This window comes from Glycine max, chromosome 3, assembly GCF_000004515.6.
Source record: "Glycine max cultivar Williams 82 chromosome 3, Glycine_max_v4.0, whole genome shotgun sequence".
In the NCBI taxonomy this organism is placed as follows: Eukaryota; Viridiplantae; Streptophyta; class Magnoliopsida; order Fabales; family Fabaceae; genus Glycine; species Glycine max.
Genome location: NC_016090.4, coordinates 43821403 through 43846440, shown reverse-complemented (window position 1 = coordinate 43846440; position 25038 = coordinate 43821403). Strand labels below are relative to the sequence as shown.

General features: G+C 30.9%; 3 protein-coding genes across 5 annotated transcripts; 1 reads left to right on the top strand and 2 right to left on the bottom strand.

Annotated features, from left to right (window-relative positions):
- Window positions 1-1982: 1982 nt before the first annotated feature.
- LOC100804134 (protein transport protein Sec23A) lies at window positions 1983-7121 on the bottom strand. Of its 2 annotated transcripts, none has more exons than XM_006577121.4 (7): window positions 6850-7121; window positions 6619-6747; window positions 5986-6471; window positions 4037-5857; window positions 2723-2839; window positions 2564-2635; window positions 1983-2429 (listed from the first exon to the last, which is right to left on the bottom strand). In XM_006577121.4, exons 3-7 carry the CDS (start codon window positions 6451-6453, stop codon window positions 2292-2294), a joined length of 2616 nt encoding a protein of 871 aa, XP_006577184.1. In that variant the 5' UTR covers window positions 6454-6471; window positions 6619-6747; window positions 6850-7121; the 3' UTR covers window positions 1983-2291. The 2 variants fall into 2 exon arrangements, with proteins under 2 accessions (XP_006577184.1, XP_003520775.1); XM_003520727.5 differs by having other exon boundaries at window positions 6656-6747.
- Window positions 7122-9030: 1909 nt separating this feature from the next.
- On the bottom strand, window positions 9031-18271 carry LOC106798111 (histone-lysine N-methyltransferase EZA1-like). The gene is made up of 17 exons (NM_001370705.1): window positions 18173-18271; window positions 17593-17697; window positions 16290-16558; window positions 15914-16075; window positions 15531-15615; window positions 15283-15444; window positions 15128-15175; window positions 14972-15043; window positions 14175-14635; window positions 13623-13770; window positions 12827-13047; window positions 12400-12531; window positions 11554-11641; window positions 11190-11237; window positions 10986-11114; window positions 9551-9628; window positions 9031-9467 (listed from the first exon to the last, which is right to left on the bottom strand). Exons 1-17 carry the CDS (start codon window positions 18209-18211, stop codon window positions 9270-9272), a joined length of 2445 nt encoding a protein of 814 aa, NP_001357634.1. The 5' UTR covers window positions 18212-18271; the 3' UTR covers window positions 9031-9269.
- Window positions 18272-20067: 1796 nt separating this feature from the next.
- LOC100803069 (PSME3-interacting protein) lies at window positions 20068-23944 on the top strand. 2 transcript variants are annotated; one of them, XM_041014192.1, is made up of 8 exons: window positions 20068-20206; window positions 20347-20421; window positions 20519-20576; window positions 20892-20947; window positions 21216-21278; window positions 21470-21538; window positions 23412-23692; window positions 23735-23944. In XM_041014192.1, exons 1-7 carry the CDS (start codon window positions 20150-20152, stop codon window positions 23664-23666), a joined length of 633 nt encoding a protein of 210 aa, XP_040870126.1. In that variant the 5' UTR covers window positions 20068-20149; the 3' UTR covers window positions 23667-23692; window positions 23735-23944. The 2 variants fall into 2 exon arrangements, with proteins under 2 accessions (XP_040870126.1, XP_003520773.1); XM_003520725.5 differs by having other exon boundaries at window positions 23412-23944.
- Window positions 23945-25038: the final 1094 nt, after the last annotated feature.

The window sequence follows — 25038 nt, the reverse complement described above, 5'->3', positions numbered from 1 at the left end:
ACAAGGACCAATTATGTCGGACTCATGAAGATTTTAAAAAATCTATGAGGTCAAAGTAGTAAGTAGGTAGCACTCAAAGGAATTCGTTGTTTGTAGTGTTGAGGCACTCATTATATGGACACAAAGGCTAATACAGAACCAATCAATGGAGAGCAACTTTAAAAGGGTTGAAGGGGCAACAGAAATCTAAGAAGAGAAAAAATAGTACTCGAAGTGAATTGGCAAAGACAGCAGACTTGCGAAAAGGTAAAGGAAGATTAGAAAGAAAGAAAATTAAAACGTCGCTTTTAGTTTTGAAAAACAAGTTTCCAAAATATCAATACAGGACAATATATTGCTTTTGTTTTGAAAATAAAAATATATGTTTTTATAATAATTTTCAAATTAAAACCATCTATAAGCAATATTCTTAAAACACTCATTAGCAAAACTCTTCTTAATTAATGAGAGGAAGACATGAAAAAACATTTAAAGAAACTGATAAGAAGGATGTTATAGTTAATAATAATTGATCTTCAATTGAATCACTGAATCACAGGTGTCCATGGTCCATCCTTGATGTCACCTAATGAAATAAAACTTTTGTTTTTTATTGTATCACCTGCCTATCATTACACAACAAACAACCTCATACTTATTTTATAAATTTTCAATCAAAAAGTTATTTATAAACCAAATCAATTTTCTGAACAACATCTAAGGGACTAATTACATGTTTGATTTCATGATTCGGATGTAATTTTCCATATCCGATGTGATTTTCATAAACTAATGATTATGTAGGTGTTTGGATTGGATACCAGAAAATTAATTTTCCAGGAGAATGTTATTTAGATACTTTGAATTAAAATTGATTTTAAGTATGTAATTACTAAAATAGGTTTCACTTATTTGTATATTTCTTGTGTATTCTTATTTATTATTATATTGATATCTTAATTATTAATTTTAAATAAATACGTAGGTTTATAACAAGTTTTTATAATAAAATTAATAATTAAAATAGTAGCTTGTAGAATAAAATACATCTCTTAAAGATTATTATTGATATTGATATATAGATTATTATTATTATTTAAAAACTAGATTTTTAAAAATTACAATGAAATTAATAATGTTGGATTGTGAAAACTACTTTCCATAAGATTAGATTATGAAAATGAATTTGTGATATATTAAAATAAACTAAAACTAATTCCTATAAAAGTATTTTTACTACAAAAAAAAGTAAGATGATATAGACCAAAACAGTAGTTTAGGTGAACATTTATCCTTACGAGTTTTCCTCCCACAACTTTTTGAGTTTTATTCTAAGATCAAGTTCTTCGCAAGACTCCTCAAGTCCTCCGCAATGGGTCGTTCATACTCTTTCTATTATATGTATGAGTGCATTTTTACTCTACTCTTCCTTTGCATGAGACGCACGCAGTTTTGAATGGATAGGTAAAACAGGAAAAAAAAAATTGAAAACCAGTAAAGAAATTCCCTTAAAATTGATTTTGTCGGATCCATAAGCTATTTGGATTAACACCAAAAAATATACTCATATCTTAAGCAAAATCACGTAAATTGAATTACCTAAATATCTCGTTCAACAACATAACCCATATTTGACTGAGATGAACACATGTTCAATGGATAAAAATGGAAAACCAAACATGCACTATAACTTTCACGTCCCAAACGTCATTCTTTCATTTACAATGAATTTCCCAACATGCTACAAGTACCCATCTTATCAGTTTCCAAAATCAGTTCTCCACAAGCAGACTCACATTTCAATATAAAACTTGTAATTAAAACTAATTCTAACACGCATCTCAATCATGTTCAATAGTTAAAAGGCATCTCACTCATGTTCGATAGTTAAAATTAAAATCAAGTGCACAAAATGGAAAACAATCAGGCACTAGGAATGAGACTATGAGAGACTAAAGAAAGAGATTGAATAAAAACACTTGGCAACCAACAAGTGGTATAAATATAAATAACGAGAAATCCTTTTATTGCTCTACGGTAACATCTTAACCGTAAATTGTGAAAATTTTCTTTGTCACAGTCATTCCTTACCCCCCGCCGCCCCCCAAAAAAAATATAAAAAAAAAAACTCTTTTTTGCACCTAAAAATCTTTTGGAAGTGAACAAAATGAATGGGAGGAGGCTATGAGGCAAAAGTCTATCTCATTGTGTTCCCCAAATCATGCAAGCAAACTTGACTTCACCAACTTAACAAAGAATAACGAACGAGTTGGAACATGCAGCGCCTAAGACCCTTTAGATGGTCTCCATCATCAACTTGGTTGTGGTGGCACCACTTTCAAACTTCGCATCCATTCACAGAAACTAGGATCATCGAAGTGAACAAAACTGGCTTTCAGCTTTGTTCGTTGTTCTGATGTCAACGACCTCAGTTGTGGAAATCTTGCCTCCTGCAAAAATTGCATCATTCAAATGAGACTATCCCTTCTGAGGTGAAGAAATCATTACCAAAGTAGAGATATAGCCTGTCCAAACAACATGTGAGTCTCACAATTAAGAATAAAGTGCTACTAGGGCTGTTTACCTGCTCATAAGGAGGATCCTTGTGAGCTGGAATGAGACGAGAGACAAAGTATCGAGCCTGGGAGCTACCCTCCTGTTTCAAATGTAAACTGTCTGTTATATTTTATCTTATAAGCAGAAGATGAAACTTGATGTGACGTTAATAGTAAAGAAAATTAACCTTAAATGCAAGGATTCGAGGTGCTGGAAATCGGTACTCAGTCAGCTCTTCAGCCAATGTCCTACATGCAGCTAGAGCAGCAGCACTTCTTCCTTCATCAGCTGCAAGTTCAGCACCCTAGGTTCCACCCATCAATATTAGAAAAGCTCAGAAACACATCTCAGGAGAATGCAAAATAACAAGAAAATGACATTCTAAACAGGGAAAGAATCCGGAGACATGACAAAAAAAAAGGGTCTGCTCTAGTGCTGCTTTATTTATAGTCCTCAAATGCAAGTGAGCAAGTTCAGTACCCTAGGATCCACCCATCTCTAATTCTCCATGTCAGTAAAGACAGCAAAAAAGGGTCTCTCATCATCAAATTTGACACCACATAAGCAAAAATGTTTTGCCATGCCAACAAATGTATATCAACAAAATTTGTAGAAGGCTTAATTACAAATATATGAAAACTATGTGGTTGGCATTTGTTACCATTGAAATTGGGGAGACCAAAATTAAATTTTGGTAAAACTAAAGACCAAATGTGTAATTTAGACAAAATTTTAAATAAACATTTGTAAACAGACCTTAAATATAAAAGGTGTTTTCAACAACAACCCATCCTGGAATCCAATAATGAAAAATTACAGACCCCAGCCCTCAATTACCTCCATGGCTACAAGAAAGCTCCCCCACTATTTCAGTACAAATAACTCAAACCTTAAATATGAGGGAGCAATGCCCCTGAGCACAAAAAACTGTTATGCCCCATCTAAGTCAAGAGACTAAAAATAAAAAACACAGTTTATTTTTCCTTAGTATGGGTTTGCTAATTGTCACACCCCTTGGCTAGCCATCTGACCACCAGCCACAGCTGCTTTTAGCACCGGCAGCAGCCACTGGCCTGGTAGCAGAAAAGGCTGGAGACAAACAAGACAGAAAAGGAGAAAGGAAGACAAAAAAATTAGGAAAAACAAGGGACAAAACATCGATGTGCTACTGCCCAGGGCTCATAGCAATTACACCACCCACTATTGCACATCATTAACAACTATGACCAGACTCAATTTGGTTTCTAAATTTCACAACACAATCCATTATCAAGAAATTTATCCTTTTGTTTTCATTGATTATACAAAGCAGGAAACTAATTGAAAACAACATGAACAAACTTTTGGCAGGAGAGCAAGTGCAGTAAAAATAAATTAATTGAGGTAAGTACCATCCCACCCCCACTACAAACATAAAAAAGATAGATTAGAGATTATAAGTAAATGGTCCACATCTCCAACTAAGCATATGTCATGCTAGAACAGGTAATAGGAGACATACCAACCAAATGAAGACATCAGTGCCATGGTCGAGTACAACAGCAGCATCAGACTGCATAGCAAGATCATACGCCGGTAGCTCCTCAAAAGTTCCCCCCTCCCTGTGCATTAGACAACGAGGAGCTACCATTCTGAGTGATAGATCAAAGGATGCATTCAGAAACAAGTTCCTCAGCACAGACCTCTCATCTTCATGGCCAATAATACTTCCCAATAGTGGTCCTCTCCTGAGATGGAAAAGGAGCTCTGGTAGGAGAGAAAGCTCCTTTGGGAAGCTATGAAGTTTTGATTTAGGTAATTGGGAGCCAAATTTTAGAGCAATGTCCTTGATTCTTTCGTCTACTGTTGCTCGCATATCAATTGCATCAGAATGGTTTTTTGCTCGTAACAGGGTTCTTTTAGCAATGAGTACAGCGGCCACTTCATCCTGAACACTCTCAAGATACGCAGAAATACTATCTACCGTTGCCAGTCTAACAGTAATGACCCTCGACACATCAGCTTGATACACATTTGAATACTGAATTGCAAATTGGAAAAAGACAAAATCACTTTTGATATCTCCTTCGGTTTCCATGGAGAGAGAGAAACTTTGTGTTTCCTCAACACTTAGCATTTGAATATAAAGAGCAGTGTCATTTTTAAATGTTTCATGGGTATCTACACGTGAACCTTCCCCAGGACCAACAACTTGAGTAATGAGAATATCATCTGACGTGCGCAATTCTAACAAACCATGAGAGCCTGCTGACCTGGCAGATGCCCTTTGCAAATTAACACCAAAGGCTTCCCCAAAATCATCATGCAGAACCAAAACTCCACCTGATGTTTTTGCAAGAGGATGTAAGATAGGAACTCTTACAGGGCATGTTCCAGCACATAAAATATCAATTATAGTATTGTGTCGATGAGCCTCATGACCAAGATTCTCCATCCATTTAATTCCTGTCTTTTCCATGTAAGGATAATTAGGGTGACTAAAAGAATGAGGAACAGATCCAGGCCCATAAGTGTTCGGTCCGCCAGCACAGACAATAATTCTACTATTTCCCCCTGACCTTTTGACCAACCCCCGGGACAGATCAGCAGATGGGCCCTGAATTATAGCAAGAGCAACCTCAACAGCAGTTCCTAGGCACCGATCACGAGAAGCTTCTGGTACATTCAACTTATATGCCCTCAATGATGAAAATATGGAATGTGCAACAGCCAGCGAAGCATGCATTGGTGACAAGTATATACCAGTACCATAAATCAATGCTTTCAAAGATTCTTGACTTGGTGATTTGTCCCCAGGAAGCACGTCAGCAGATGCCATAGCCTCTTCAGAAAGATCATACACTGATACAGTACGACCATATAGTATAATTCCTAATCTCGTTGTCGGCGGGAGAGAATCAACAAAAGCATGCAAAGAACTCTGTAGATGGTGTAGGTGTGGTTCATCTAAACATTCATCTATAACAAGAACAATTGGGGCAGACATTCTAGAATCAGAAACTGGAACAAAACCAGGTCTCTTGTTCCCAGTTTGAACATAGTCAAACATAGGTGAAGATAATTCCGGAAATCTGTGAAGATCTTCCTTGCTATGCGCAATGTACTCCCCCTCACTTCCATTCAGTTTCCGACATATAACACACTGCCACTGGCCTGATCCAAGCAATATGTTGCAATATATATTTGCATAAGCACCACAGCTTTGGCAGCGATGAGGATCACGCTGTATTACCTGAGGGCCCACTGAAACCTCCCTCCCAGGAGAGACCAATGCCCCAAAACCCAAACTGGGTACATTAGCTTGTTTCTTCTGTTTCAATACCTACTTAGCAAATAGAAGGGAAAAGTCAATATATTTTTTTAAAAAAATTAAGCATAATGAATGGTAATTCAATGTAAAATTCCATGCCTTGATTATGAATGAAAGAAACCAGAATATACATATTATACCTTATGAGCTGAAAAAAGAACAAAGGATGACTCTCCCAAGGGAACATGGTCCTCTATACTATCAGAAACTTGGTGCTGTGACTCAAATGTTCCATTTGAAAATTGCAGCGGCGATGATGATGTTGGCAAAGAAGAGCCTGGAGAAAATGCAAGTGGCTGAGGCAATGCAGGTGATGTGCGAAAAGGAACAGCAGCTGGACGGACCGGCGAAGTAAAAACAGGTGGTCCAGGAGGGGTGCTCAAGTGAGGAACAGGACTGCCAGTGGTAACCCCATTGGCTGGTGATAAAACGTTTGGGGTTTTAACGGAACGGGAAGAGGCTTGATCTTGCTGTAAATGCAATTTTGGTGGAGGAAAACCGGGTGATGAGGCTACAAAACTTGGAGGGGGCGGAATTGGACTCTTCTCAGGGTTTGAAATCTCTCTCTCAGGGGTGAACCCAACATTAGGTTGTGTTGGGTTAGCCATTGAAAAACAAGGAGGCCACTAACAAGAAAACACTTAAGTCACAAACCCAATATCAAGAAGCAAACTTCACAAAATGTAATGTACTAAAGCCACAATTCAAGTGAAAAAAAATCAAGACTTCCAAGAAAACAAACAGACCCTAATCAAGATTCTTATTCCACTCACAGCAAAATTATAATTCCCCAACTAAATTCTTCCTAACCTGCTCGGATACTCAATCAAAGGGTATCACGAATGAACAAATTCAGGTGAATACCCAGCCACCATCCATCATCAGTTGGTCATAGATCCCCTCTGAAGAGAGACAATTAGATCCCAAATTCAAGAAACGAGTTAGGGTTTGGAATGGAGATCAAGATTTGGTATGAAGAAAGAAAGTGTGGAGATTTTGCGTACCTGATAGAGAGACGAGAAAAGGTTGGGGGAATGAATGAAGAAGAAGTAATGATGATGAACGGGGCAAGAATCGAAATTGTTGACTTTTGGGCACTCTAGTTGTTAATTCCGAGTCCCGCGAGTGGGATTAGGGAAAAATGCTGTTCTTGTTGTGTTATAGTGTCATGTCCCCTTCTTCGTAATTGGATTTTGGATTGGAGAGGTGGGGTTTGAGATTTTCACACGCGAGAAACAAGAAGAAAAAGAAAAAAAAAAAAAAAAAACAACGGCGCGCCACGCAGTGAAAGTGAAACCTCGGTTTTTCATCTTACGTGTTCTTTTCCTTGCTGGCACGTTGCTACTCGCTACCTGCGACACAATGACTTACTCACGTGGCCTCCAATGTCCGCACACTTTAACTAAGTTGCTACCTCACCGCTACGAATCACGGAAACACGTGCGAAAAGAATTAAGGGTATGTTTGATTTAGAAAATATATCTAGAAGATTTTTTTAATTAAAATATAATATAAAAGATGTAAATTTAAAAAAATATATAAAATATCTCATCAATATTATTTTTTCTTTTCTCTGCCAAATACATCATAAAAATTACTATCACAATAAAATTAAGATATATTACTACTAATTAACAAGATATAAGAAAATCTTTAACTTATACTCACTTTTTTCTATTATCTCTTTTTTATCTCATTCTTTTCCCATCTCTTTCTTTCATTTAAAATATTTTACGTCAAACACAATTTAAAATCTCATGTTTTAATGACATAAAATAGAATATAAGAATATCTATTAATAAAAAAATATGATCATGTTATGATATTCGTCCTAACTAGGTTAATATTTATCTCAAATACATGAATAAACAATTTGTTTGTTTGAGTGCATCCTATTAAAGGATGAGTCCATGAAGACTGATACCTTATTAATAATTAATAATAAGCTTAAGGATGAGTCCATGAAAATTAAGAATGCTTAAAGTTTACCTAAGAATATTCAAATGTTCTATCCTTCTACAAGGAAGATAAAAATAGAAGATTGTACCAGCAATATTCAAATGTTTTATATATCCTTTTAAATGATGTTGAAGTGTCTACATGTAATTATTCATAACTATTTTATTTATCCAATTTATTTCTTTTTTCATATTACTTTTATACTCAATATAGTTTATATTTTTTATTTATAAATATATATATATATATATATATATATATATATATATATATATATATATAAATATAAAATTTACTACCTTTGATTATTTTCATAAGAAACAAATGATAGTGTAAAATGCCCCATGCATCAATGAAAGAAGATTAAAGGCATAAGCTAGACCATCCAATCAAGCATACAAAGTCTTTGTGCTTAATCAAAATTTAGTACCAAACAACAAAGGTGGAAAGGAAGGTGATGATGCTTTGGAGAAAGTCCTTGAGTCATTTCAAGAATGTAGCATAAGGACAAATAAGGCCCAAAGAAAGGCTCAAATACGAAGAACATTAAGCCAAAGCCTAAAGGTTTAATCAAAGCACAGTAATAATGTGTGCTTAAGTTATGCTCCTTGGGGACCTTTCTTCTAGTTTGAGTCTTAGTGACCTCAACATCGGGGGAGTATCAAATAAAATAAGGAATTAATAACATTAGTTAATAGTTTAGTAATTGATGTATATGTGTCATTCTCTCATAACTTGGTCTACTAATAGTAGCACCACCTAAGATTAAAGGGTGGAAAACTTTGTACCAGAAACTCATTCAAAAAGCCTACACATATGTCCTCTTAGATAACCAAGCATCTAGAGGAGAAAACGTATAAAGTTCCAACAAGAAAAAAAAAAGTTTGTTGATTTTCTTTCTTTCTTTGTTTTCCATTACTTTGACTTTTATTGTTTTTTTTTTTTTTTGCTTTGCTTCTCATGTATCTACTGCATTATTATACTTGTTATCCATAGCCTTTCTTCAAATTATCATCTAACAATCTGTTGAGTTTTCTTGACCTTATAAACCTATCAAGTAAAGCAGCCCGCCCAAGGAATTGATTTGAGTCCAATATTATTTATTGAATCAAAGTAGGGCTATGATCGTTAACACAAGGCTCTCAACCTTTCATCGATAAAAAAAAGTTATAATGTTTCACATTAGGAGATTGAAATTACACATTTCTTCTTTCAACATGATTTTTTTGTACATTTCTTACAATTTGATTAATGACATTAATGAAAATTGCCAAAATTAGCATTAAGTAAATAGAAAAATAAACATGATTACAACAACGACAACAAACTCATACTTTGGTTCACAATTTTTAGGCTAAATGCATTCTTATGGCATATGCTTTTGGCTATTCTCCATAGGATGTCAAATTTTCATTTTTTGAGAAAAGATACCATCAATCATAAACCTTAGTTCCTTAGCTAAGACTCAACAATGAGATTGGTTTTTCTTTGCCCTGCCTTGAGAAACAATCGATTCATCTTTCTTAGAAACCTCATCAGGTGGAAGAGCCCATTGTGGAGCACAATCTAGATCATACCAATAATCATAGAAAATCTCTTCACCTGCTTCAATGTTTTCCTTGGAAAATATGCCAACTCGATGTTCTCCTCCAACAAGCATCACCTATACAATCGATGCAATAGTCTAATAATTTTGACAAATCCATGATGAAATTCAGCACATCAAAGGGTAAGATTTGGACTGACCTTTGCATAGCAGTTGGGTTTTGATGAATGGTTTGCAAATTTTAACTTGTCTCCCAAGCGACAAGAATCAATAACCCACTATGAAAAAACCATATAGTAGGGTGATGAGAGATGTGCGTGAAAAGAACTTAAAATCCTTAATTTCAACTAATAATATAACATACTTGCCAAGAAAAAAAAATATAAGGGGAAATGTAAATTGATTTAGGCTAACAAAAATATAACAAAATAATTAATAATTTTGCAAATTGAGAGATGGCAAAATTAGAAACTAGTTGAATTGACATATATTCCATATATCTCAGAGGGTATTTTTACATAGTACACATGCTTATTCTAGGAAAGTCAACTTTACAATCAAACAAACAATTGATACTTTGATTCCAATTCAATAATTCCTAACAAAATCATAAAACATAAATAAACCAAATTAGGAACAGTAGCATCTACAAGTTGTGCGCATTAACTCTCCCCTTCAAGGTGGTGCACATACATCAAACATGCCCAACTTGGGCAATACTTAATAAAATGGACCACTAGGGATAACATGATCATCTCATTTTAATATCTTTATTTATTTATTAGAGTTTAGTCTAAATAAACACTCACGCCATGATTTATCTTAATGGGAACATCCATAAGTTAACAAGTATAGTTGTATGTTTCAATCGAGAAATCTAATGTATACTTTAGTAAAGAAATGATAAGTTTGTGCTTTAATTATGGTACTTCAACACTAAGGAGTACGTTAGTCATCATCAATAAAATAATAAGAAGGGTAATATTAGTATCAATCCTTATATAAAACATGGTGTGACCTACCATGACTTGCTTAAACTCACACTTCTTCATAGAATGGGTAAATCTCCCAAATCATTCTCTCAGCGACTAATTCAATCCATATAAAGTTGTATTCAATTTACATACTTTACCTCTTTTTGGTGCAAATCTTAGAGGATGATCTATATACACATCTCCCAACAAATCACAATGCATGAAGACATTTTTCACACCAACCCAAACTCACTATAAGAGATAATATGACTTTAATAGTATTCATTTTGGTCACAAGAATAAAGGCATCTCAGTAATCAATTCCATTCATTTAAGTATATCTCTTATCAAACAATATAGTCCTGTACCTTTTAATTGTTCAATCTAACTTGTACTTAATTGAAAAAAAAACCATTTATATCCTATTTTATCGTTAGGTATCTTGACAATAGCATATTTCCACTTAGAATCCTCAAAGGCTTCCTAAAAATGACTAGGAATAGGCACAAATGATAACTGAGGACAAACAGACTCAACTCAAATAAAATTTTTGCTAATCTTACTAATGGAAATAGGGTTATTAGAAGTTAGATGCTTAAGTCCATGTGAGAAGCATTAAAATAAGGGTTAAAAAAAGATGTAATTGATTTGAGACACTTACCCGATCATTAAGGTTGAAAAGGAATGAAGTGTTTATGCGATCATATAATTTTCCACGTTTTTCTGCTTCTTTAGGAGTGATCAGTTCACCCGTGTATTCTCCTAGGCACACATTCTTGTTAATCGGGTTCTGAAATGTATTATCATTTCGTTAGGAGAATACACAATCACATTATCTAAAATAAATAGTTACAAGCATATCAACCTTTGCGAAAGTTCCCCATCCTATAACATCTGACTTTGCCAAAAGAATCTGACAAGTATAAGGAAAACAACGTAAGATACTCATTTGTTCACGAATGAAATACACATAATTTAAAGAGCAAAATAATAAGGGTGTGTTTGATTTCTATTTTCAAAAATTATTTTTACTTTTTAAAATAATGAAACTAAACAAGATTAATCAAACAATTGGTGGGAGGTGGTGCAATTAAAATAATTATTTTGAAATCATTTTTCAGAATTTAATAGATTTTAGGTGAGAAATTTATGTTGAATGATGTGGAATTGTTTTAGAAAAAAATATAAATGAAAAATGAAAAAAAAGAATCAAATGAGTTTTTACTGACCCTCTCTTTTAGCCCTAGAAGAAGATTCATATTTCCACATTTTCCATCTCCACATCGAGGTGGCTCCCCTAATGAACCATCGCCACAACTGTATACAAAAAGTCATATTTAAAATATTGAAAAATATTTGTTAGTTTCATTCACGTAAAGCTGCAATGGTTAATATAAATATAGTGTTTTTAGCATATACTTCCTCGTCTTATATATTGGTCACTTCCAACCAAATCATCAAGATCAAGGAAGGAAAGTTAAGCCATTAAATATGTCTGAAAATAAAACAAGTTCCAATTATACCCTAACATAATTACACATCCAACTAATTTCATAATAACTAATTAAATGTTTAGTCTAAATTATCATCTCACATTCTCTCTCTTCCATGCCATTATTAATATTCACTCATTACTCTACTATCTCCATCAATGGATATGGACTAATAGTAACCTTCAATCTCAATATTTCTCTTCCCTAATAATAAAGTGTTGAGAATAGTATAAAGGACAGAATTCAAAAATCATTATTAATAAGTTAGTTGGTGACTTATAAATAAGACCAAGTATTCTTTCTAGAATGTGACCAATATATAGGACCGGACGGAGTATTATTTAAACAAGTGAATATCTTCTTAAACCAATACATTGATCTAAATTGACAATTATAAAGGGTAAGATATACAAATATGGATGAGCATATGCTACTAAATTATTAGGACCAAAACATTTACCTCAAGTATAACTTTTTTTACACAGTGAAGTAAAATTTAGAAAATGTATTATAAGAAAAAAAATAGGCTACATAAAATCAATTTCAACTATACAAAAAAATAAATACAGATAATGACATTACCTAACCCAACAATTTCGACAAACATCTGGGTCACATTCGCGGTTGGCTGCAAAACATGGGCATTGTCGGCTTCTGCATTGACTCTTAGCACAACGACATCCTCTAAATCGGTTGTTGCAAAGCTTTGAACACCTGGAGTTACAAATAAAAATAAAAAAACTAATTTGTCACAGTTTATGTTGATAATACATTTTTTTGTCTCCCAACATGGATTTGGCAATATTTAGGAAAACTATAATTGACAATATATCCATATCACCCTCATTATACTTGAATCTTTAAGTTAGATACCCCACAAAAATTGTTAACAAAGTAATACAAATAGATAAACAAATGGCCATAAGAAATATAAAATATCCCATAAATTATTGTCTATCTCATTATAATAAAGACTTAGAGGCACATAATTAAATGAGAATTCACATACCCACAATATTTTTCACAGCAAGTTCCATGAAGAAGACAAGGACATTCCTTTCCACACATTCCCTGACACCCACAAGGAGTATATTGCTTATTATATTGATTTTGCCCATAAGCAATTTTTCTCCATCTAGGTGGAAGGCCAGCAGATTTTCGAGAATAATTAAACTTTCTTGGTTTGCCCTTTTTTCGTTGCGACCGTGATCTTGAAGCCATTTCTTGGTCCTATAGCAAAATATTGTCTCACTTTCAAAATCAACGTAGTTTGAAGCTTTCTAAATAGCAAACAATCAGAAAGCTATATTCAAGTGCCAAAAATTGAATGTTCAAAAATTATATTTTTCCTTTAATTGATTTAAAAGTTCATTAAGATAATTACTATACATGAATCCTTAACTAATAAAAGTCCAATTATGCATAGATCATACACATGCACATTAGCTCAAAAGTGAAACACAATGCATGTTTGACAAAAAACAAAAAAAAAAACTTCCATACTGGGAAACTCAAAATGTAAAATTTAAAAAGGCTCTAATCAATAATAATAAGAATTTAAATTTTATCAACTATTGAAATTGATATTTATCCTACTATTGAGCAAAAAAAATTATAAAATATTAATATTCTCTATTTAAATTTATTTTTTCAGTAAATTGCATCATAATTTATGTTGTATAGTATGTGTGGAAGAAAACTTTTCATCATTATCAAACCACTCCTCTTACCTTTCTAAACAAAATGATCAAGACAATGAAAGAAAACATAAACAAGATAAGAAAATAAATGTTTGTAATTCTCACTGTGAACTCTGCATTGATCTTTTCCTTTTTGTCCACGGTTGAACTTGGTATGGATCCATGGGTTATTGTCTCGTCACAAGCAGACATGTATTTAGTTACTTCTATGCAAGTCTTCAAACCATGAAGTAAGTTAAAGGCTATAAGGCAACTGCAAAGCGTGAGTAACACCACATGAGATTTTTTTTTTTTTTTAAAAATCACAATTGAAAGTTTAGCAAGTTTCAATTACAAGAATTTTAAAAGTTTAACAAGAATATATTTGATTTTTTAACCTCTATATCTTACATCCTTTCTTTCTATTTTTTAATTACAATTTAATGGTTTTAAAGAAAATATTAGTGATTAAAAACAGCATTGTATCAAAATATAATTTATTTATCATAAATAAAAATTTAATTTAGTAAGTTTGAAATCTTCAATTCTCATTATTTACTTCTCTCTTTATAATCACTATTTTTTTTTATCAAAACACTAAAATGTTTGTAATATAAATAATAACAACCTAATTACTTAACATAATCCAAGTGTTTTTAAGTGGTAGAAGCTCCTTACCTATTTTTTCCAAACATTTCTACCCCCTTCAAATACAAATCTCTCTCTAGAGGTCTCCAATTTGACTCATTTGTCATCTCATAAGCTTGCACTTCCCTTGAAATGGACAATTGGTTAAATTCTATCTCATTTGTGAGATCTTTTTCTCCATCCATAACTCCTTTGCCTTGCTCATCGTGGCTATAGTTATAAAAAACTGTTGATTTCCCTGAAGAATGTTCGTTAAGACTTTTCAAAGATGCACCATATGTTGTGTGGTTTTCTTCATCATTAGCATCCAAATTGAGTTCCATGTAACGAAGGTCAATTTCAGTGATTATATCATTTGGGGTTCTCAACCTTTTAGAAGAATCTTGAGGCTCGTCATGAGGTAATGTAGGGTCCTCTTCCATTGGTGTAATTATTTTATCTCGAAAATACCTTTGAGATGTATTTTTTGACAAAATATTAACATCTTTTAACTGCAAGAAAATGAAATGGAGACCAATTCAACAATATAATAAACATAGATGAAGTGTAGCTTTTGTATATGTGTCCAATAATATAGTCATCTTAAATAAGATGAAAAACATTTATTATTGAATAATTTATGGCAACACAAGTTAACAAAACATTAATGACGAAGGTACTATCATTTTTCATAACATACTAAACCCTATAGGACAATACAAATGTTTCAAATAAAATACCAATAGAAAAAAAATGAGAACAAGTAAAAATTCTATTTCTTCCCTGGCTTAACATGAAAATACATAAAATGCTTAAAATTTTAGATAAATTTAAGAAAAGAAGAATACCATAATGTAACACTGCTTGCTGCATGGTTTCTTGTCACCTTCAAGTTCAGACCAAATTGATTGTTTTTCACTCTGTGAAGTAAATCATCAATTTGACTTATTGAGGAGTTGAGAACATAGCTTAAATTGAAAAGAACACAGATAACTATTACTTACATGATATATTAAAGGTTGATAAATGCCATGCACAGAACAATCAAAGATCTGTTTGAGGAAAATATAAAAACATAAATAGACATAAAATATTAAATATGATATTCAACATCAAGGCAATAGCAAGAATGCTAAAAGGATAATGTTTTAGTATGTACCAAACATCGGCGACAAAAAAAATTATCAAAAGGTTCTAAAATAACATTCAAGTTTTCTTCCAAACATATCCCAAGATGATTTTGACATCCTCTACAATGACAATCTTCAAAATTCTGACTTGGACTCCTCATATTTTTTTTGTTGAGTATTTCATACCTCTCCTGCATATTTTGATGGAAAAACATATCTCATACATAAAAATAGTTGTTCAAGAATATAATAATTTCCATAAATTATTTTAAATTACCTGAATTTGTGAATCAGTTGTCTTAACAATCTCTTTAACAATACTAAATATCTCCTCAGTAGATCCATATTCCGCAAGTGTGGTCCTAGTATTTTTGAGAGTTAAGATAATAATTTTAGAATAAATAAGCTTCAAACATTTGAATAATATAGAAAAATTATACCCAATTTGTTTAAAATTGATATTAAATTTAAATATCATTTGCGATGATGATAAATATCTTATTTCCTATTTCCTAAGAAGGGAAAACCATAAAAAGATCATTAAGACTTCTATCTTGCAAAACTTGCAAATAGGATCTCTAGCTTTTATTGTAATTTCATTTTTCTTCCTAAACAAATAAACATACTACATGCAAGTATAACATATCCATTTTAATTTACCATAGAATTTGGTCTTCAGCCTCGGTGAAGTCGTGTTTAACATCCTTGGGATTTACCATCTCTTCTTCACTATCACTACATATCATCATTTCACCTCTATTTTTATCATAATACATTTGGTATTTTCCAAGAACTGTTTGATCTTTGGCCATTCTTTCATTTCTGTTCAAAGTGAAAAAAATTGAAAAAATCATAAAACATGTAAACACAATATGCACATGGATTTACCAATAGTATTTAACATGAGAGTTTCTATTTAAAAAGAAAATACAATTCAAGAAACAAGTAATTTTCCTTAATGACAAAAAAAACATTACATATATGAGACATTTATCTGGACAAAAAAATAGTTTTTGAAACTTGAAAATAAGCATACCTGACCACATATACCCAAGATGTATATGGTGGTATTTTTTCCTTTTTTGGAATCCTAATGGTTTTTGTCAATGATAAGTCCGCATTGTTGATGCGGTCCTTCTCTATCATATCTTTAGGAAAACCATTAAACTTAGATAAAGGCTTGCCAATTCTTGAAGAAAGCATATTGACTTTTTCCTTAGTCTGCAAAGACTCCCTCCTTGATATTTCTAACTCGACCATTGAAAACAAAGACTTGAGATTATTCCAATGTCTTTCAACTTTTTCCTGTGAAAACACTATTGAAATTAATTGCAAGCTAACTAACAATGTGTACAAAAAAAAGTCTTTCACAATAAAGAATGAATTTTGTTTCCTCCCCCCTCAGGCTTTATATGTGAATGTATGTGGTCAATACAATATGTGTGCTTATAACTGGTTGATCTAATTAACTTGGACAATGATATTTTTTTTTACTGAATCAAATAGATTGAGTGACTTGTATTCCATATTAGTCGTTTTATGTGTTTCTTATATGCTATTAACAAGGGTTAGTGAGAATTAATAATGGCATTTTTTACAATAAATGTAACTTTCATGCACTAAACATATTATATATGTCATGGTGGGTGTCATTATTATATAATTTGAGGACTTTTAATTATCATTATCATTATAATATAATTTTAGTTTTATATGTAAAAAAGTAAATATTTTTTTAAAAATCATTATTTATTAAAATTTAGATATTTAAATATTATAAATGGGATAAAATTACCCCACTTTGATATGGTTTTAGATTTGTCAATTTTCTCAACCTCACATTGGGCTGTAAGCAAAATGCAACATGTTTTATTTTTCACTATTTGTTTTCAATTTTGGGCATTGACTAATTTCCCATAGAAAAATTAAGAAGAACCAATGCCATAATTTCACAAAATCAATTTAACAATGCAAATGATAAAAAAAACAAAGAATCAGTTTCAAGAATTAAGCCACCAAATTGTAAACGGAAGACATGTTTATTCTCTTTTTACTTTTTTAAAATTGTTTTGTGAAACAAATTCACACTCCTCAATAACCAAATTAAGTCTTTTAAATTTAAAAATATTTTTTTAAAATAAGTGTTTTAAAAATGAAAAACATTTGAGAAGTGTTTTTATCATATTTTTCGTATTTGTTGAGAGTGTATTATTTAGGTGTTCCAAAGACAAACTTTTAGAAAATATAAATGTTCTCGAGAGATAAATACTTTTAAGTATGCTCACAAATAAATTTTTAAAAAATATATTTTTGAAAATATCAAAGAAACAAGGCCTTACTTTAACCGATTTTCCTCTCTTGACATTGACTTGATCTGTCAACTGTTTAATCTTGATCTTCAAGGTTCTTCCAACAGTATCTTTTTCTGCTTCTCCATGTTGTTTCTGTCAATATTATATCATACAATAAAACCTTATGCATATTGTTCCAAAAATCCATATATTTTTACATAAAAATAAAATAAGATAACATCTTTCTCTGTGATATCATGTCTGGTTGCGCTAAAAATAGGTAACAAATGCAAAGTTTAATCCTTGCTTGAAGCAGAGTAACTATGTATTGTTTATTATGAAATTATCAACAACCAAACACAACAAAATTTCTGAACTCAAATGTCATTTGTATTATTAGCGCACACACATATGAACAAAGTTGTTTAGTTTTAGAATTTAGTATCCAATTAAATACAAGATGATACAATATCATTTAAGTTTAATTTTGAACTATCATCGTGATACGGTTCCAAAGAAATGAAACGAGAAAATTTTAAAAAAAAGAAGCATAGAACAAAATAAAACATCTAAAAGAAAGAAAATGAAGATAGCAAGAGACTAAAGGAGTAAATAAAAAGATACAAACTTGGTGTTTGGAGGTAGAGTTACTAGTTTTGTTCACCATGGATGTACCCAACGATTGTTCAAAGGAGAACAAGACGAGAAGATTAAATGGTAGAAATGATAAAGAAAAAGAACACGACTAAGAAAACAAGAATACTGTTCTTTAGAACTAAGTTGTCATATGACCAACAATGCGTAATATTTAGTGTCGTTTGATGCATGATTAAGTATTATTTTTTGTTCCACGCATTGTGTGGGGACCATCACAATCAACTCCAATGTTTTTTTTTTCTTCAAAATAATATTTAAAATTAGTGTTTATGTATGGTAAGTGTAAAAATAATACATTATTAGTCAACGAAATTGTTAATTTTGGATCTGTAATGCATCTTTTTCAAACATGTTGATTTTATTTTATTTTTAATTGACACTTTAATAGGAATTTTGTTGAATAAAAATTAATAAATTTAATATATTAAAATATAAAAGGTATTCATTATTTTCCTTATTAAAATTTTTATTTGAAGGGATTTTTTTCACAATTGAATAAGTATTAAAAGAAAGAATATTACTTTTTTTCCCTATGTTTAGCATCTACATTTTGAATTACCCTCAAAAGAGATTCAAAATTTAATACTCACATCATAATTTTTAATTTGAAATTAGTGTTTATGCATGGTAAGTATACAAATTTCACATTATCAGTCAAACAAAAAATATTGTTAAAATATTTTTTAAGACAATTATTATAATATGAACAATAGTATTTAAATGTAAGTATTTTTCAAATATATAATAAATTTGGAGTATTTTAAGATATGTTTTTATGAAAATAAAAGTATTTTTTTAAATATGTATTATTGTATATAGGTACTAAATTATTTAATAAACACTTTTCGTACAATAATATATTATATTACTACACGTATTAAATTTAATAAATTCATTATATTTCATAAATATAATGTTTAATATTATTAATAAATTTAACTATATACTATTTGAAATGAATATATTAAATTATGTATTAAATACCTTTCAATTAATAATATATTATATTTATTACATGCTTTAAGTTTAATAAACATATTATATTTCACATATATAATATTTAATAGTATTATTATATTTAAATATATATTATGTGCAATGAATATATTAAATTATGTAATAAATGCTTTTCATTTAATAATATATTATACTTATTACATGTATAAAATTTATTGAATATATTATATGTCATAAATATAATATTTAATTATATTACAAAAATTAATTATATAGTATGTGCAATGAATACATTAAATTATGTAATAAATTCCTTTCATTTAATAATGTATTATACTTATTACATGCATTAAATTTAATAAATACTCCCTTCCTTCCATTTTATATGATATTAGTATTTTAAAAGAAAGAAAATTTTCAAATTATTCGTCGTTTTATAAAATCAATAAAACATATTTTTTTTTATCATGGAGTATCCTAGAGAGTGTTTTTTTTTCATAATTTTTTTTATATTCCCAATAATTCTATTTCAAGAATATAAAATAAGAATACCATTTTTGGATATTTTAAAAGAATTATGTTTGATTATATTTTAATACTTTTAGAAATAATTTAAATGAATATAAACAAAAAAGGAAGTTTCATGTTTATCATACAATACATTTCAGATTCGATGAAAATATCATTTTTTCACCTCTCTTCGTGTAAATAGAAATGTTGACAAATATATATTTTTTTTCTTTCAAAACTTATAACAAACGTTTCCTTAGTGGAATAGTTTTTATTCTTTCGTATTATTATAATTATCGTATTATTTTATATAAATAAAAAAATAATAAATAGATGAAATAAATAATAATTTTATAAAAATAATATTATGATTATTAATTTATTTTTAGTTTTTATAACTTATAGTTAAAAAAAGCTTCTTCACCATCCTTGTTCTGCTACTTTCTCTTTTCGGAATTGAAGTTTCGCAAAACTTGAAGCCATGGATGAAGATTCGGATCGTCCTATCAGGATTATGAACTTCGTCTCCGAAGACCAAGTAAACTAACTAACTCTCTCAGTCTCAAACTCGCACTTCATTCTCGAATCCACCCAATTGTGCATAATAAATTAGGGTTTCGTTACCATTTCATTGTTTTTTTTTTCTTTGCGTGATTGTTTTATTTATTGTTGGAGTAGTTGGTAGAAGCTAAAAAAACAAGAGGTGAACGTGTTGAAGACGGCACTGCCCAGAGGGATAGACCTCTCTACGAGGTTTGTTTTCTCATTTTCTTGTATCGCAAAATTTGCATTGTAATCCTCACGAATTGATTTTAAGGGAATTACTTACTGAAGAAGCTTTCGAGTGCAGATTCTAAAGGAGAATAAGGACAAAAAAGATGCGGAATTTAATGAAAGATTCAAGCACAGTGAGTATTCAACCATCATTTTGCCTTCACCTTAGTACTTAGGAGTACAGTGAAACTTCTTGTTTTTTAGTTTTTTTGTTTTACAGTAATTGAATGTGATAGTGTTTGGCAATGGCAACTGCCAAGGCAGCTTGTAAGGTTTAACCTGTTAATTCTTTCATGTTTACTTGGTGTTTGCCCTTTTGAGATAGGCATAGTTTGTGCTAGTTGTTTGACTGACGTTCAGACAGCTATTTTCCTCACACTTTTCTACATGGTTGTCTTTTGTTGTTATTCTGCATTGAATTTTGACCCCTCTAATTATCACATTCACAGGACCACCTAAAGCTTTAGATGAAGATGAGACCGAGTTTCTTGATAATTATGAAACAGTGAGTTCTGGTTCTCTTTTGACAACATCTTGTTTCATGAAATTTTCATAGATGGATCCTGAAAGTGTAAAGCATAGGATTTTAGATGTGTCCTTTGCTTCAATGGTTGTACGGACTACTGGCAAGACAGCTATTTTAGATCATTTGGAAACAATTAGTTGACATTTAACATTATAGAGAACAAAATAAATGCTTGAACAAATTGTTGATGCGAAGTTTATTCAAGTGCTTGCTCTTCTTTCTAGTATTATTTTTATCCACCTTTCAGACAAGAAGGGAATATGAACGACAAGTGGCAGATGAGGAAGCCCTACAAATCCAAAGCTTTCAAGTTAAGTCATAACAGTTACTGTATGAGAAAATTGTTTTATTTAAATAAAAAATGCAAGTTCCTTGTACTTTTTAATTGATTTTCACTTGGAGTATGTTGGACTCGCCACTGCTGAAGTGTATTTATCATTATGTGTCCATTATTTGGTCAACGAATTTTCTAACTATATTGATCTTGTATGTTGATTTCAGGCAGCGGTGGAAGCACAGTCCAATGTCGTGCATGAAGTTAAGGAAAACCCCCCTTTACCTGTCGTCCAGGTTGGTTGGTGACTTTTATGTGTTGCTACCATTTTTTCAAGGGTTTGACTTAATAATGTTTACATTTCCACACAATAATGTTGCAGCTGATTTCTTGATTCCTACAATAAGATCTTTACATGATAGGCCAATGGGTCTATTTATGATGAATCAGATCTTTGAATGGTAGGCTACTCAGAAGGGGATGGCCTCTGTCATCTATTTGACATTCATACCAACATGTGTCTATATTTATTGTCCTTCCTGTAGTTCTGTTTTCTGAAATTTAAAGTTTATATGAGCTATTATTTTTGGTGGTTTTCAAATCTCATGCCTGGAGGCTGTTTTTTGATATTAACAGTGTAACTAGATTAGAACCTCTTATCCTCCCTAGACTGCTCAATGATATTATTTATTTGTTTAATTTCACTTGTGGTCCCTCTAATTTAGACTTTGTACAATTTAGGTTTCTTAAGTTTTTATTTGTGTGAGCAAATCAAGCCCCTCTATTTTTAAAATTAAATAAATTTAATTCTCCTCAACTTTCTTATAATGGATAATATGAAATAATCTTAATAGTTAGAAATTTATTGGAAATTTGATAAAATTAAAAAAAAAATTAGTAAAATGTGTGATTGGGGTTTGAAGAGGAGGTAAGTTTAGGATCTTTTATTTTTCCAACTGAATTTTGGTTGATGAGTTTTGAGCGAAAGTTTAATTTAATTAATTCAACTTCTGAAACATTTGTGTAAAAAAACTAATGAGTGTTTTAAAAAGAAAGAAAATGATATTGATGGAGGGACTTAATTGTAACAATTAAAAAAATATGATCGGTTGTATTTGCTCAAAAAGTTGTCAGTGGACTAAAACTACACAATTATAGTAGGACTTTGTTTATTTTTTGAGTAAATTATACTCGCATTTCCCGTGTTTTTTTCAAATTGCATTCGACATCCTTCTTTTTTTACCCTACAGAAAATCCCTTAATTCTTTAGTTCACATTATATCCACATCCCCTCTTTCCTAAACATCATTTAATAATTTAACAAAAATAAGTACATGCTAGTCACATGATTTTTAATGAAAATTTATATCTAAAATAATTCATCTTCTTCCTCTTAACTTTATAAAGGCATGACATCATTTTCAACTTGAAAATATTTTAACATTCTTCGTTATTTTTCTTTTTTCTTTAATTGGATGTTAACCCAACTTTTTGTTGGACGTGAATCCACCTTATTGGTACGCATGTATTAATACCCTTCCTGTTTTTTTTTTAGTTCAACTTTTTGTTGGACGTGAATCCAACGTTTGTTTGTTGTGTTTTTGTTGAACATGTTCCCAACAATGCTTATTGATTGAATATGCTCATTTGCTTCAAATTTTAGTGTTTTGCTTCTGCATTTGTGTTTTTAAGTGCTTTCTTTGAAATATTTATTTTTGATGACTATGTGTTTGATATAATGTCTCAATGACTCAATCAAAAATTGCATCTTCTTACGTTTTAACAAAAATGAAGTATGAGTCAAATATCAAAGTAAAAACTGTTATTGTCTTTCTTAATTTGTTATTGAGTGTTTAACAAAGATGTTAGGATAATTTTCTCTGCTCGCATATTTCAATTGACGTTAAAAGAATGGGGTAAAAGTAATGTAAAAAAAAGAAGAGTGTCGAATACAAGTTGAGAAAAACAGGTATAACTATAATTTACTCTTATTTTTTTACTTTTACTGTTTTTGATCATCTGAAATCTTCAGAAGCCATAATATGTAATCCTTCATTTGGCAATCTTTGAAGGGGTGTTAACAATGCATGTAGTTTTAAATAAGACATCATGGGTGTTGCAGCTATTGCTAATTCATGCTTTTTTCACCACCCTGTTTTTCTCGTGCAGGAACAAAAGTCTGCTGGAAAGAAGAATCCAGCCTCTCGCCCATTAGGCTTGATTATAAAAGTCAAGCCTCAAGCTAAAAAAACCAAGGTGAATCAAGGAAATGCTGAGGAAATTTCAAAAGCAGGAAACACTCCTGTGAATGATAGGAGTAAGTCTTTGGAGCCAGTACAGGCATTGAATGGCGAAGCTGATAAGTCCCAAGTTGCCCTAACTGGCCTTGTTTCGTACAGTGACGAAAGTGACGATGACTTGTAATTTTATATATATATATATATATATATATATATATATATATATATATATATATATATATATATATATATAAGAGGTTTCGTGATTTTTTTTAATTTTTTGCATGTGGCCTTTATTTTCCTTTTTATATCCCTCATGCATATATTCAGGACGGCGGTAACCACCACGTCTAGGTAGCACCAAAAGCCATAAGGTATTGTAATCACCTCTGAATTACTTATCTGCTGCGTTCCTTTTTTCGTGGCATGGAAAATTGAACAATCATTAGAATATAGTATAAATTATATCTTTTGAAATAAAAAATTATAGCCTTATACATTCATAAAAGCTTAAAACCCGTGGACTTTTCTTAGAAAATTAAACATTCTAATAGAATGAATCTCCACACATGTGAGATTCGTCTAAAGAGTTTGCAAATGAGAGAAGAGAAGAAATAATGGTTTATCCTGATTCATAATGAGTTAAATTTAGGAAAAAACTTAGGATGATTGTGTCTCTTGTCTATTGCAGTATTGTCTAACATTCAATATTAGTAACTTATAAGAGTGTGTTTGATATACACATTAAGCCATTAAGGTATAATACAAGTGAAATGCGAAAGTTACCATACAATAGATAATACAAATAAAACAATTTGAAATTTATTATAATAGTATTTTTAATATTAATTATCTTAAATAAAAAATGAAATGAATTTTTTTTATCGAGTATTTTAATAATAAAGAAGAAAAGAGGGGGGGGGGGGGGGGGGGTAGGATGTTTCTAAACCTATGGAATAAAATAGAAAGTGCCTTCATATCTTAGCGAAGCAAAGGCATTCATCTGGGTAGCAAATATGTCGAAAGAAACAATTTCAAAAGGATTTTATTTGTGATTGCAGAAAGGACGCGGTAAAATGTAGATAGATCCAAAACTTAATGAAACGATGATATTTAACTGCAGCAGATATACGAAATTGTTTTTTTTTAGGGTAATATACAAAATTATAGTTGAAGGCAAAGAACAAAAGAAAAACAACGTTATGCCTTACCGTAAAAAATAAAAATAAATTATGCCTAATGTAGAAGTAGAACCTAACAAGTTCTTATATAAAGAAGATTAAATTAGTCATTTAGTTCCTATAATTTCATGATTTTTATCTTTTAGTTCCTATAGTTTGAAAGTGCTCTTTTTAGTCTCTATAATTTACATTTTTTTTTAATCCATATAGTTTAAAAGTGTTTTTTAGTCCCTATAATTAAAATATAAACTATAAGATTAAAAAGATCACTTTCAAACTATAAGACTAAAAAAATAAAAGTCATGAAATTATAGAAATCAAATAAATAATTTAACCTAAGTAAAAATATACTCGAAACTATTTTTAGTCATGAAA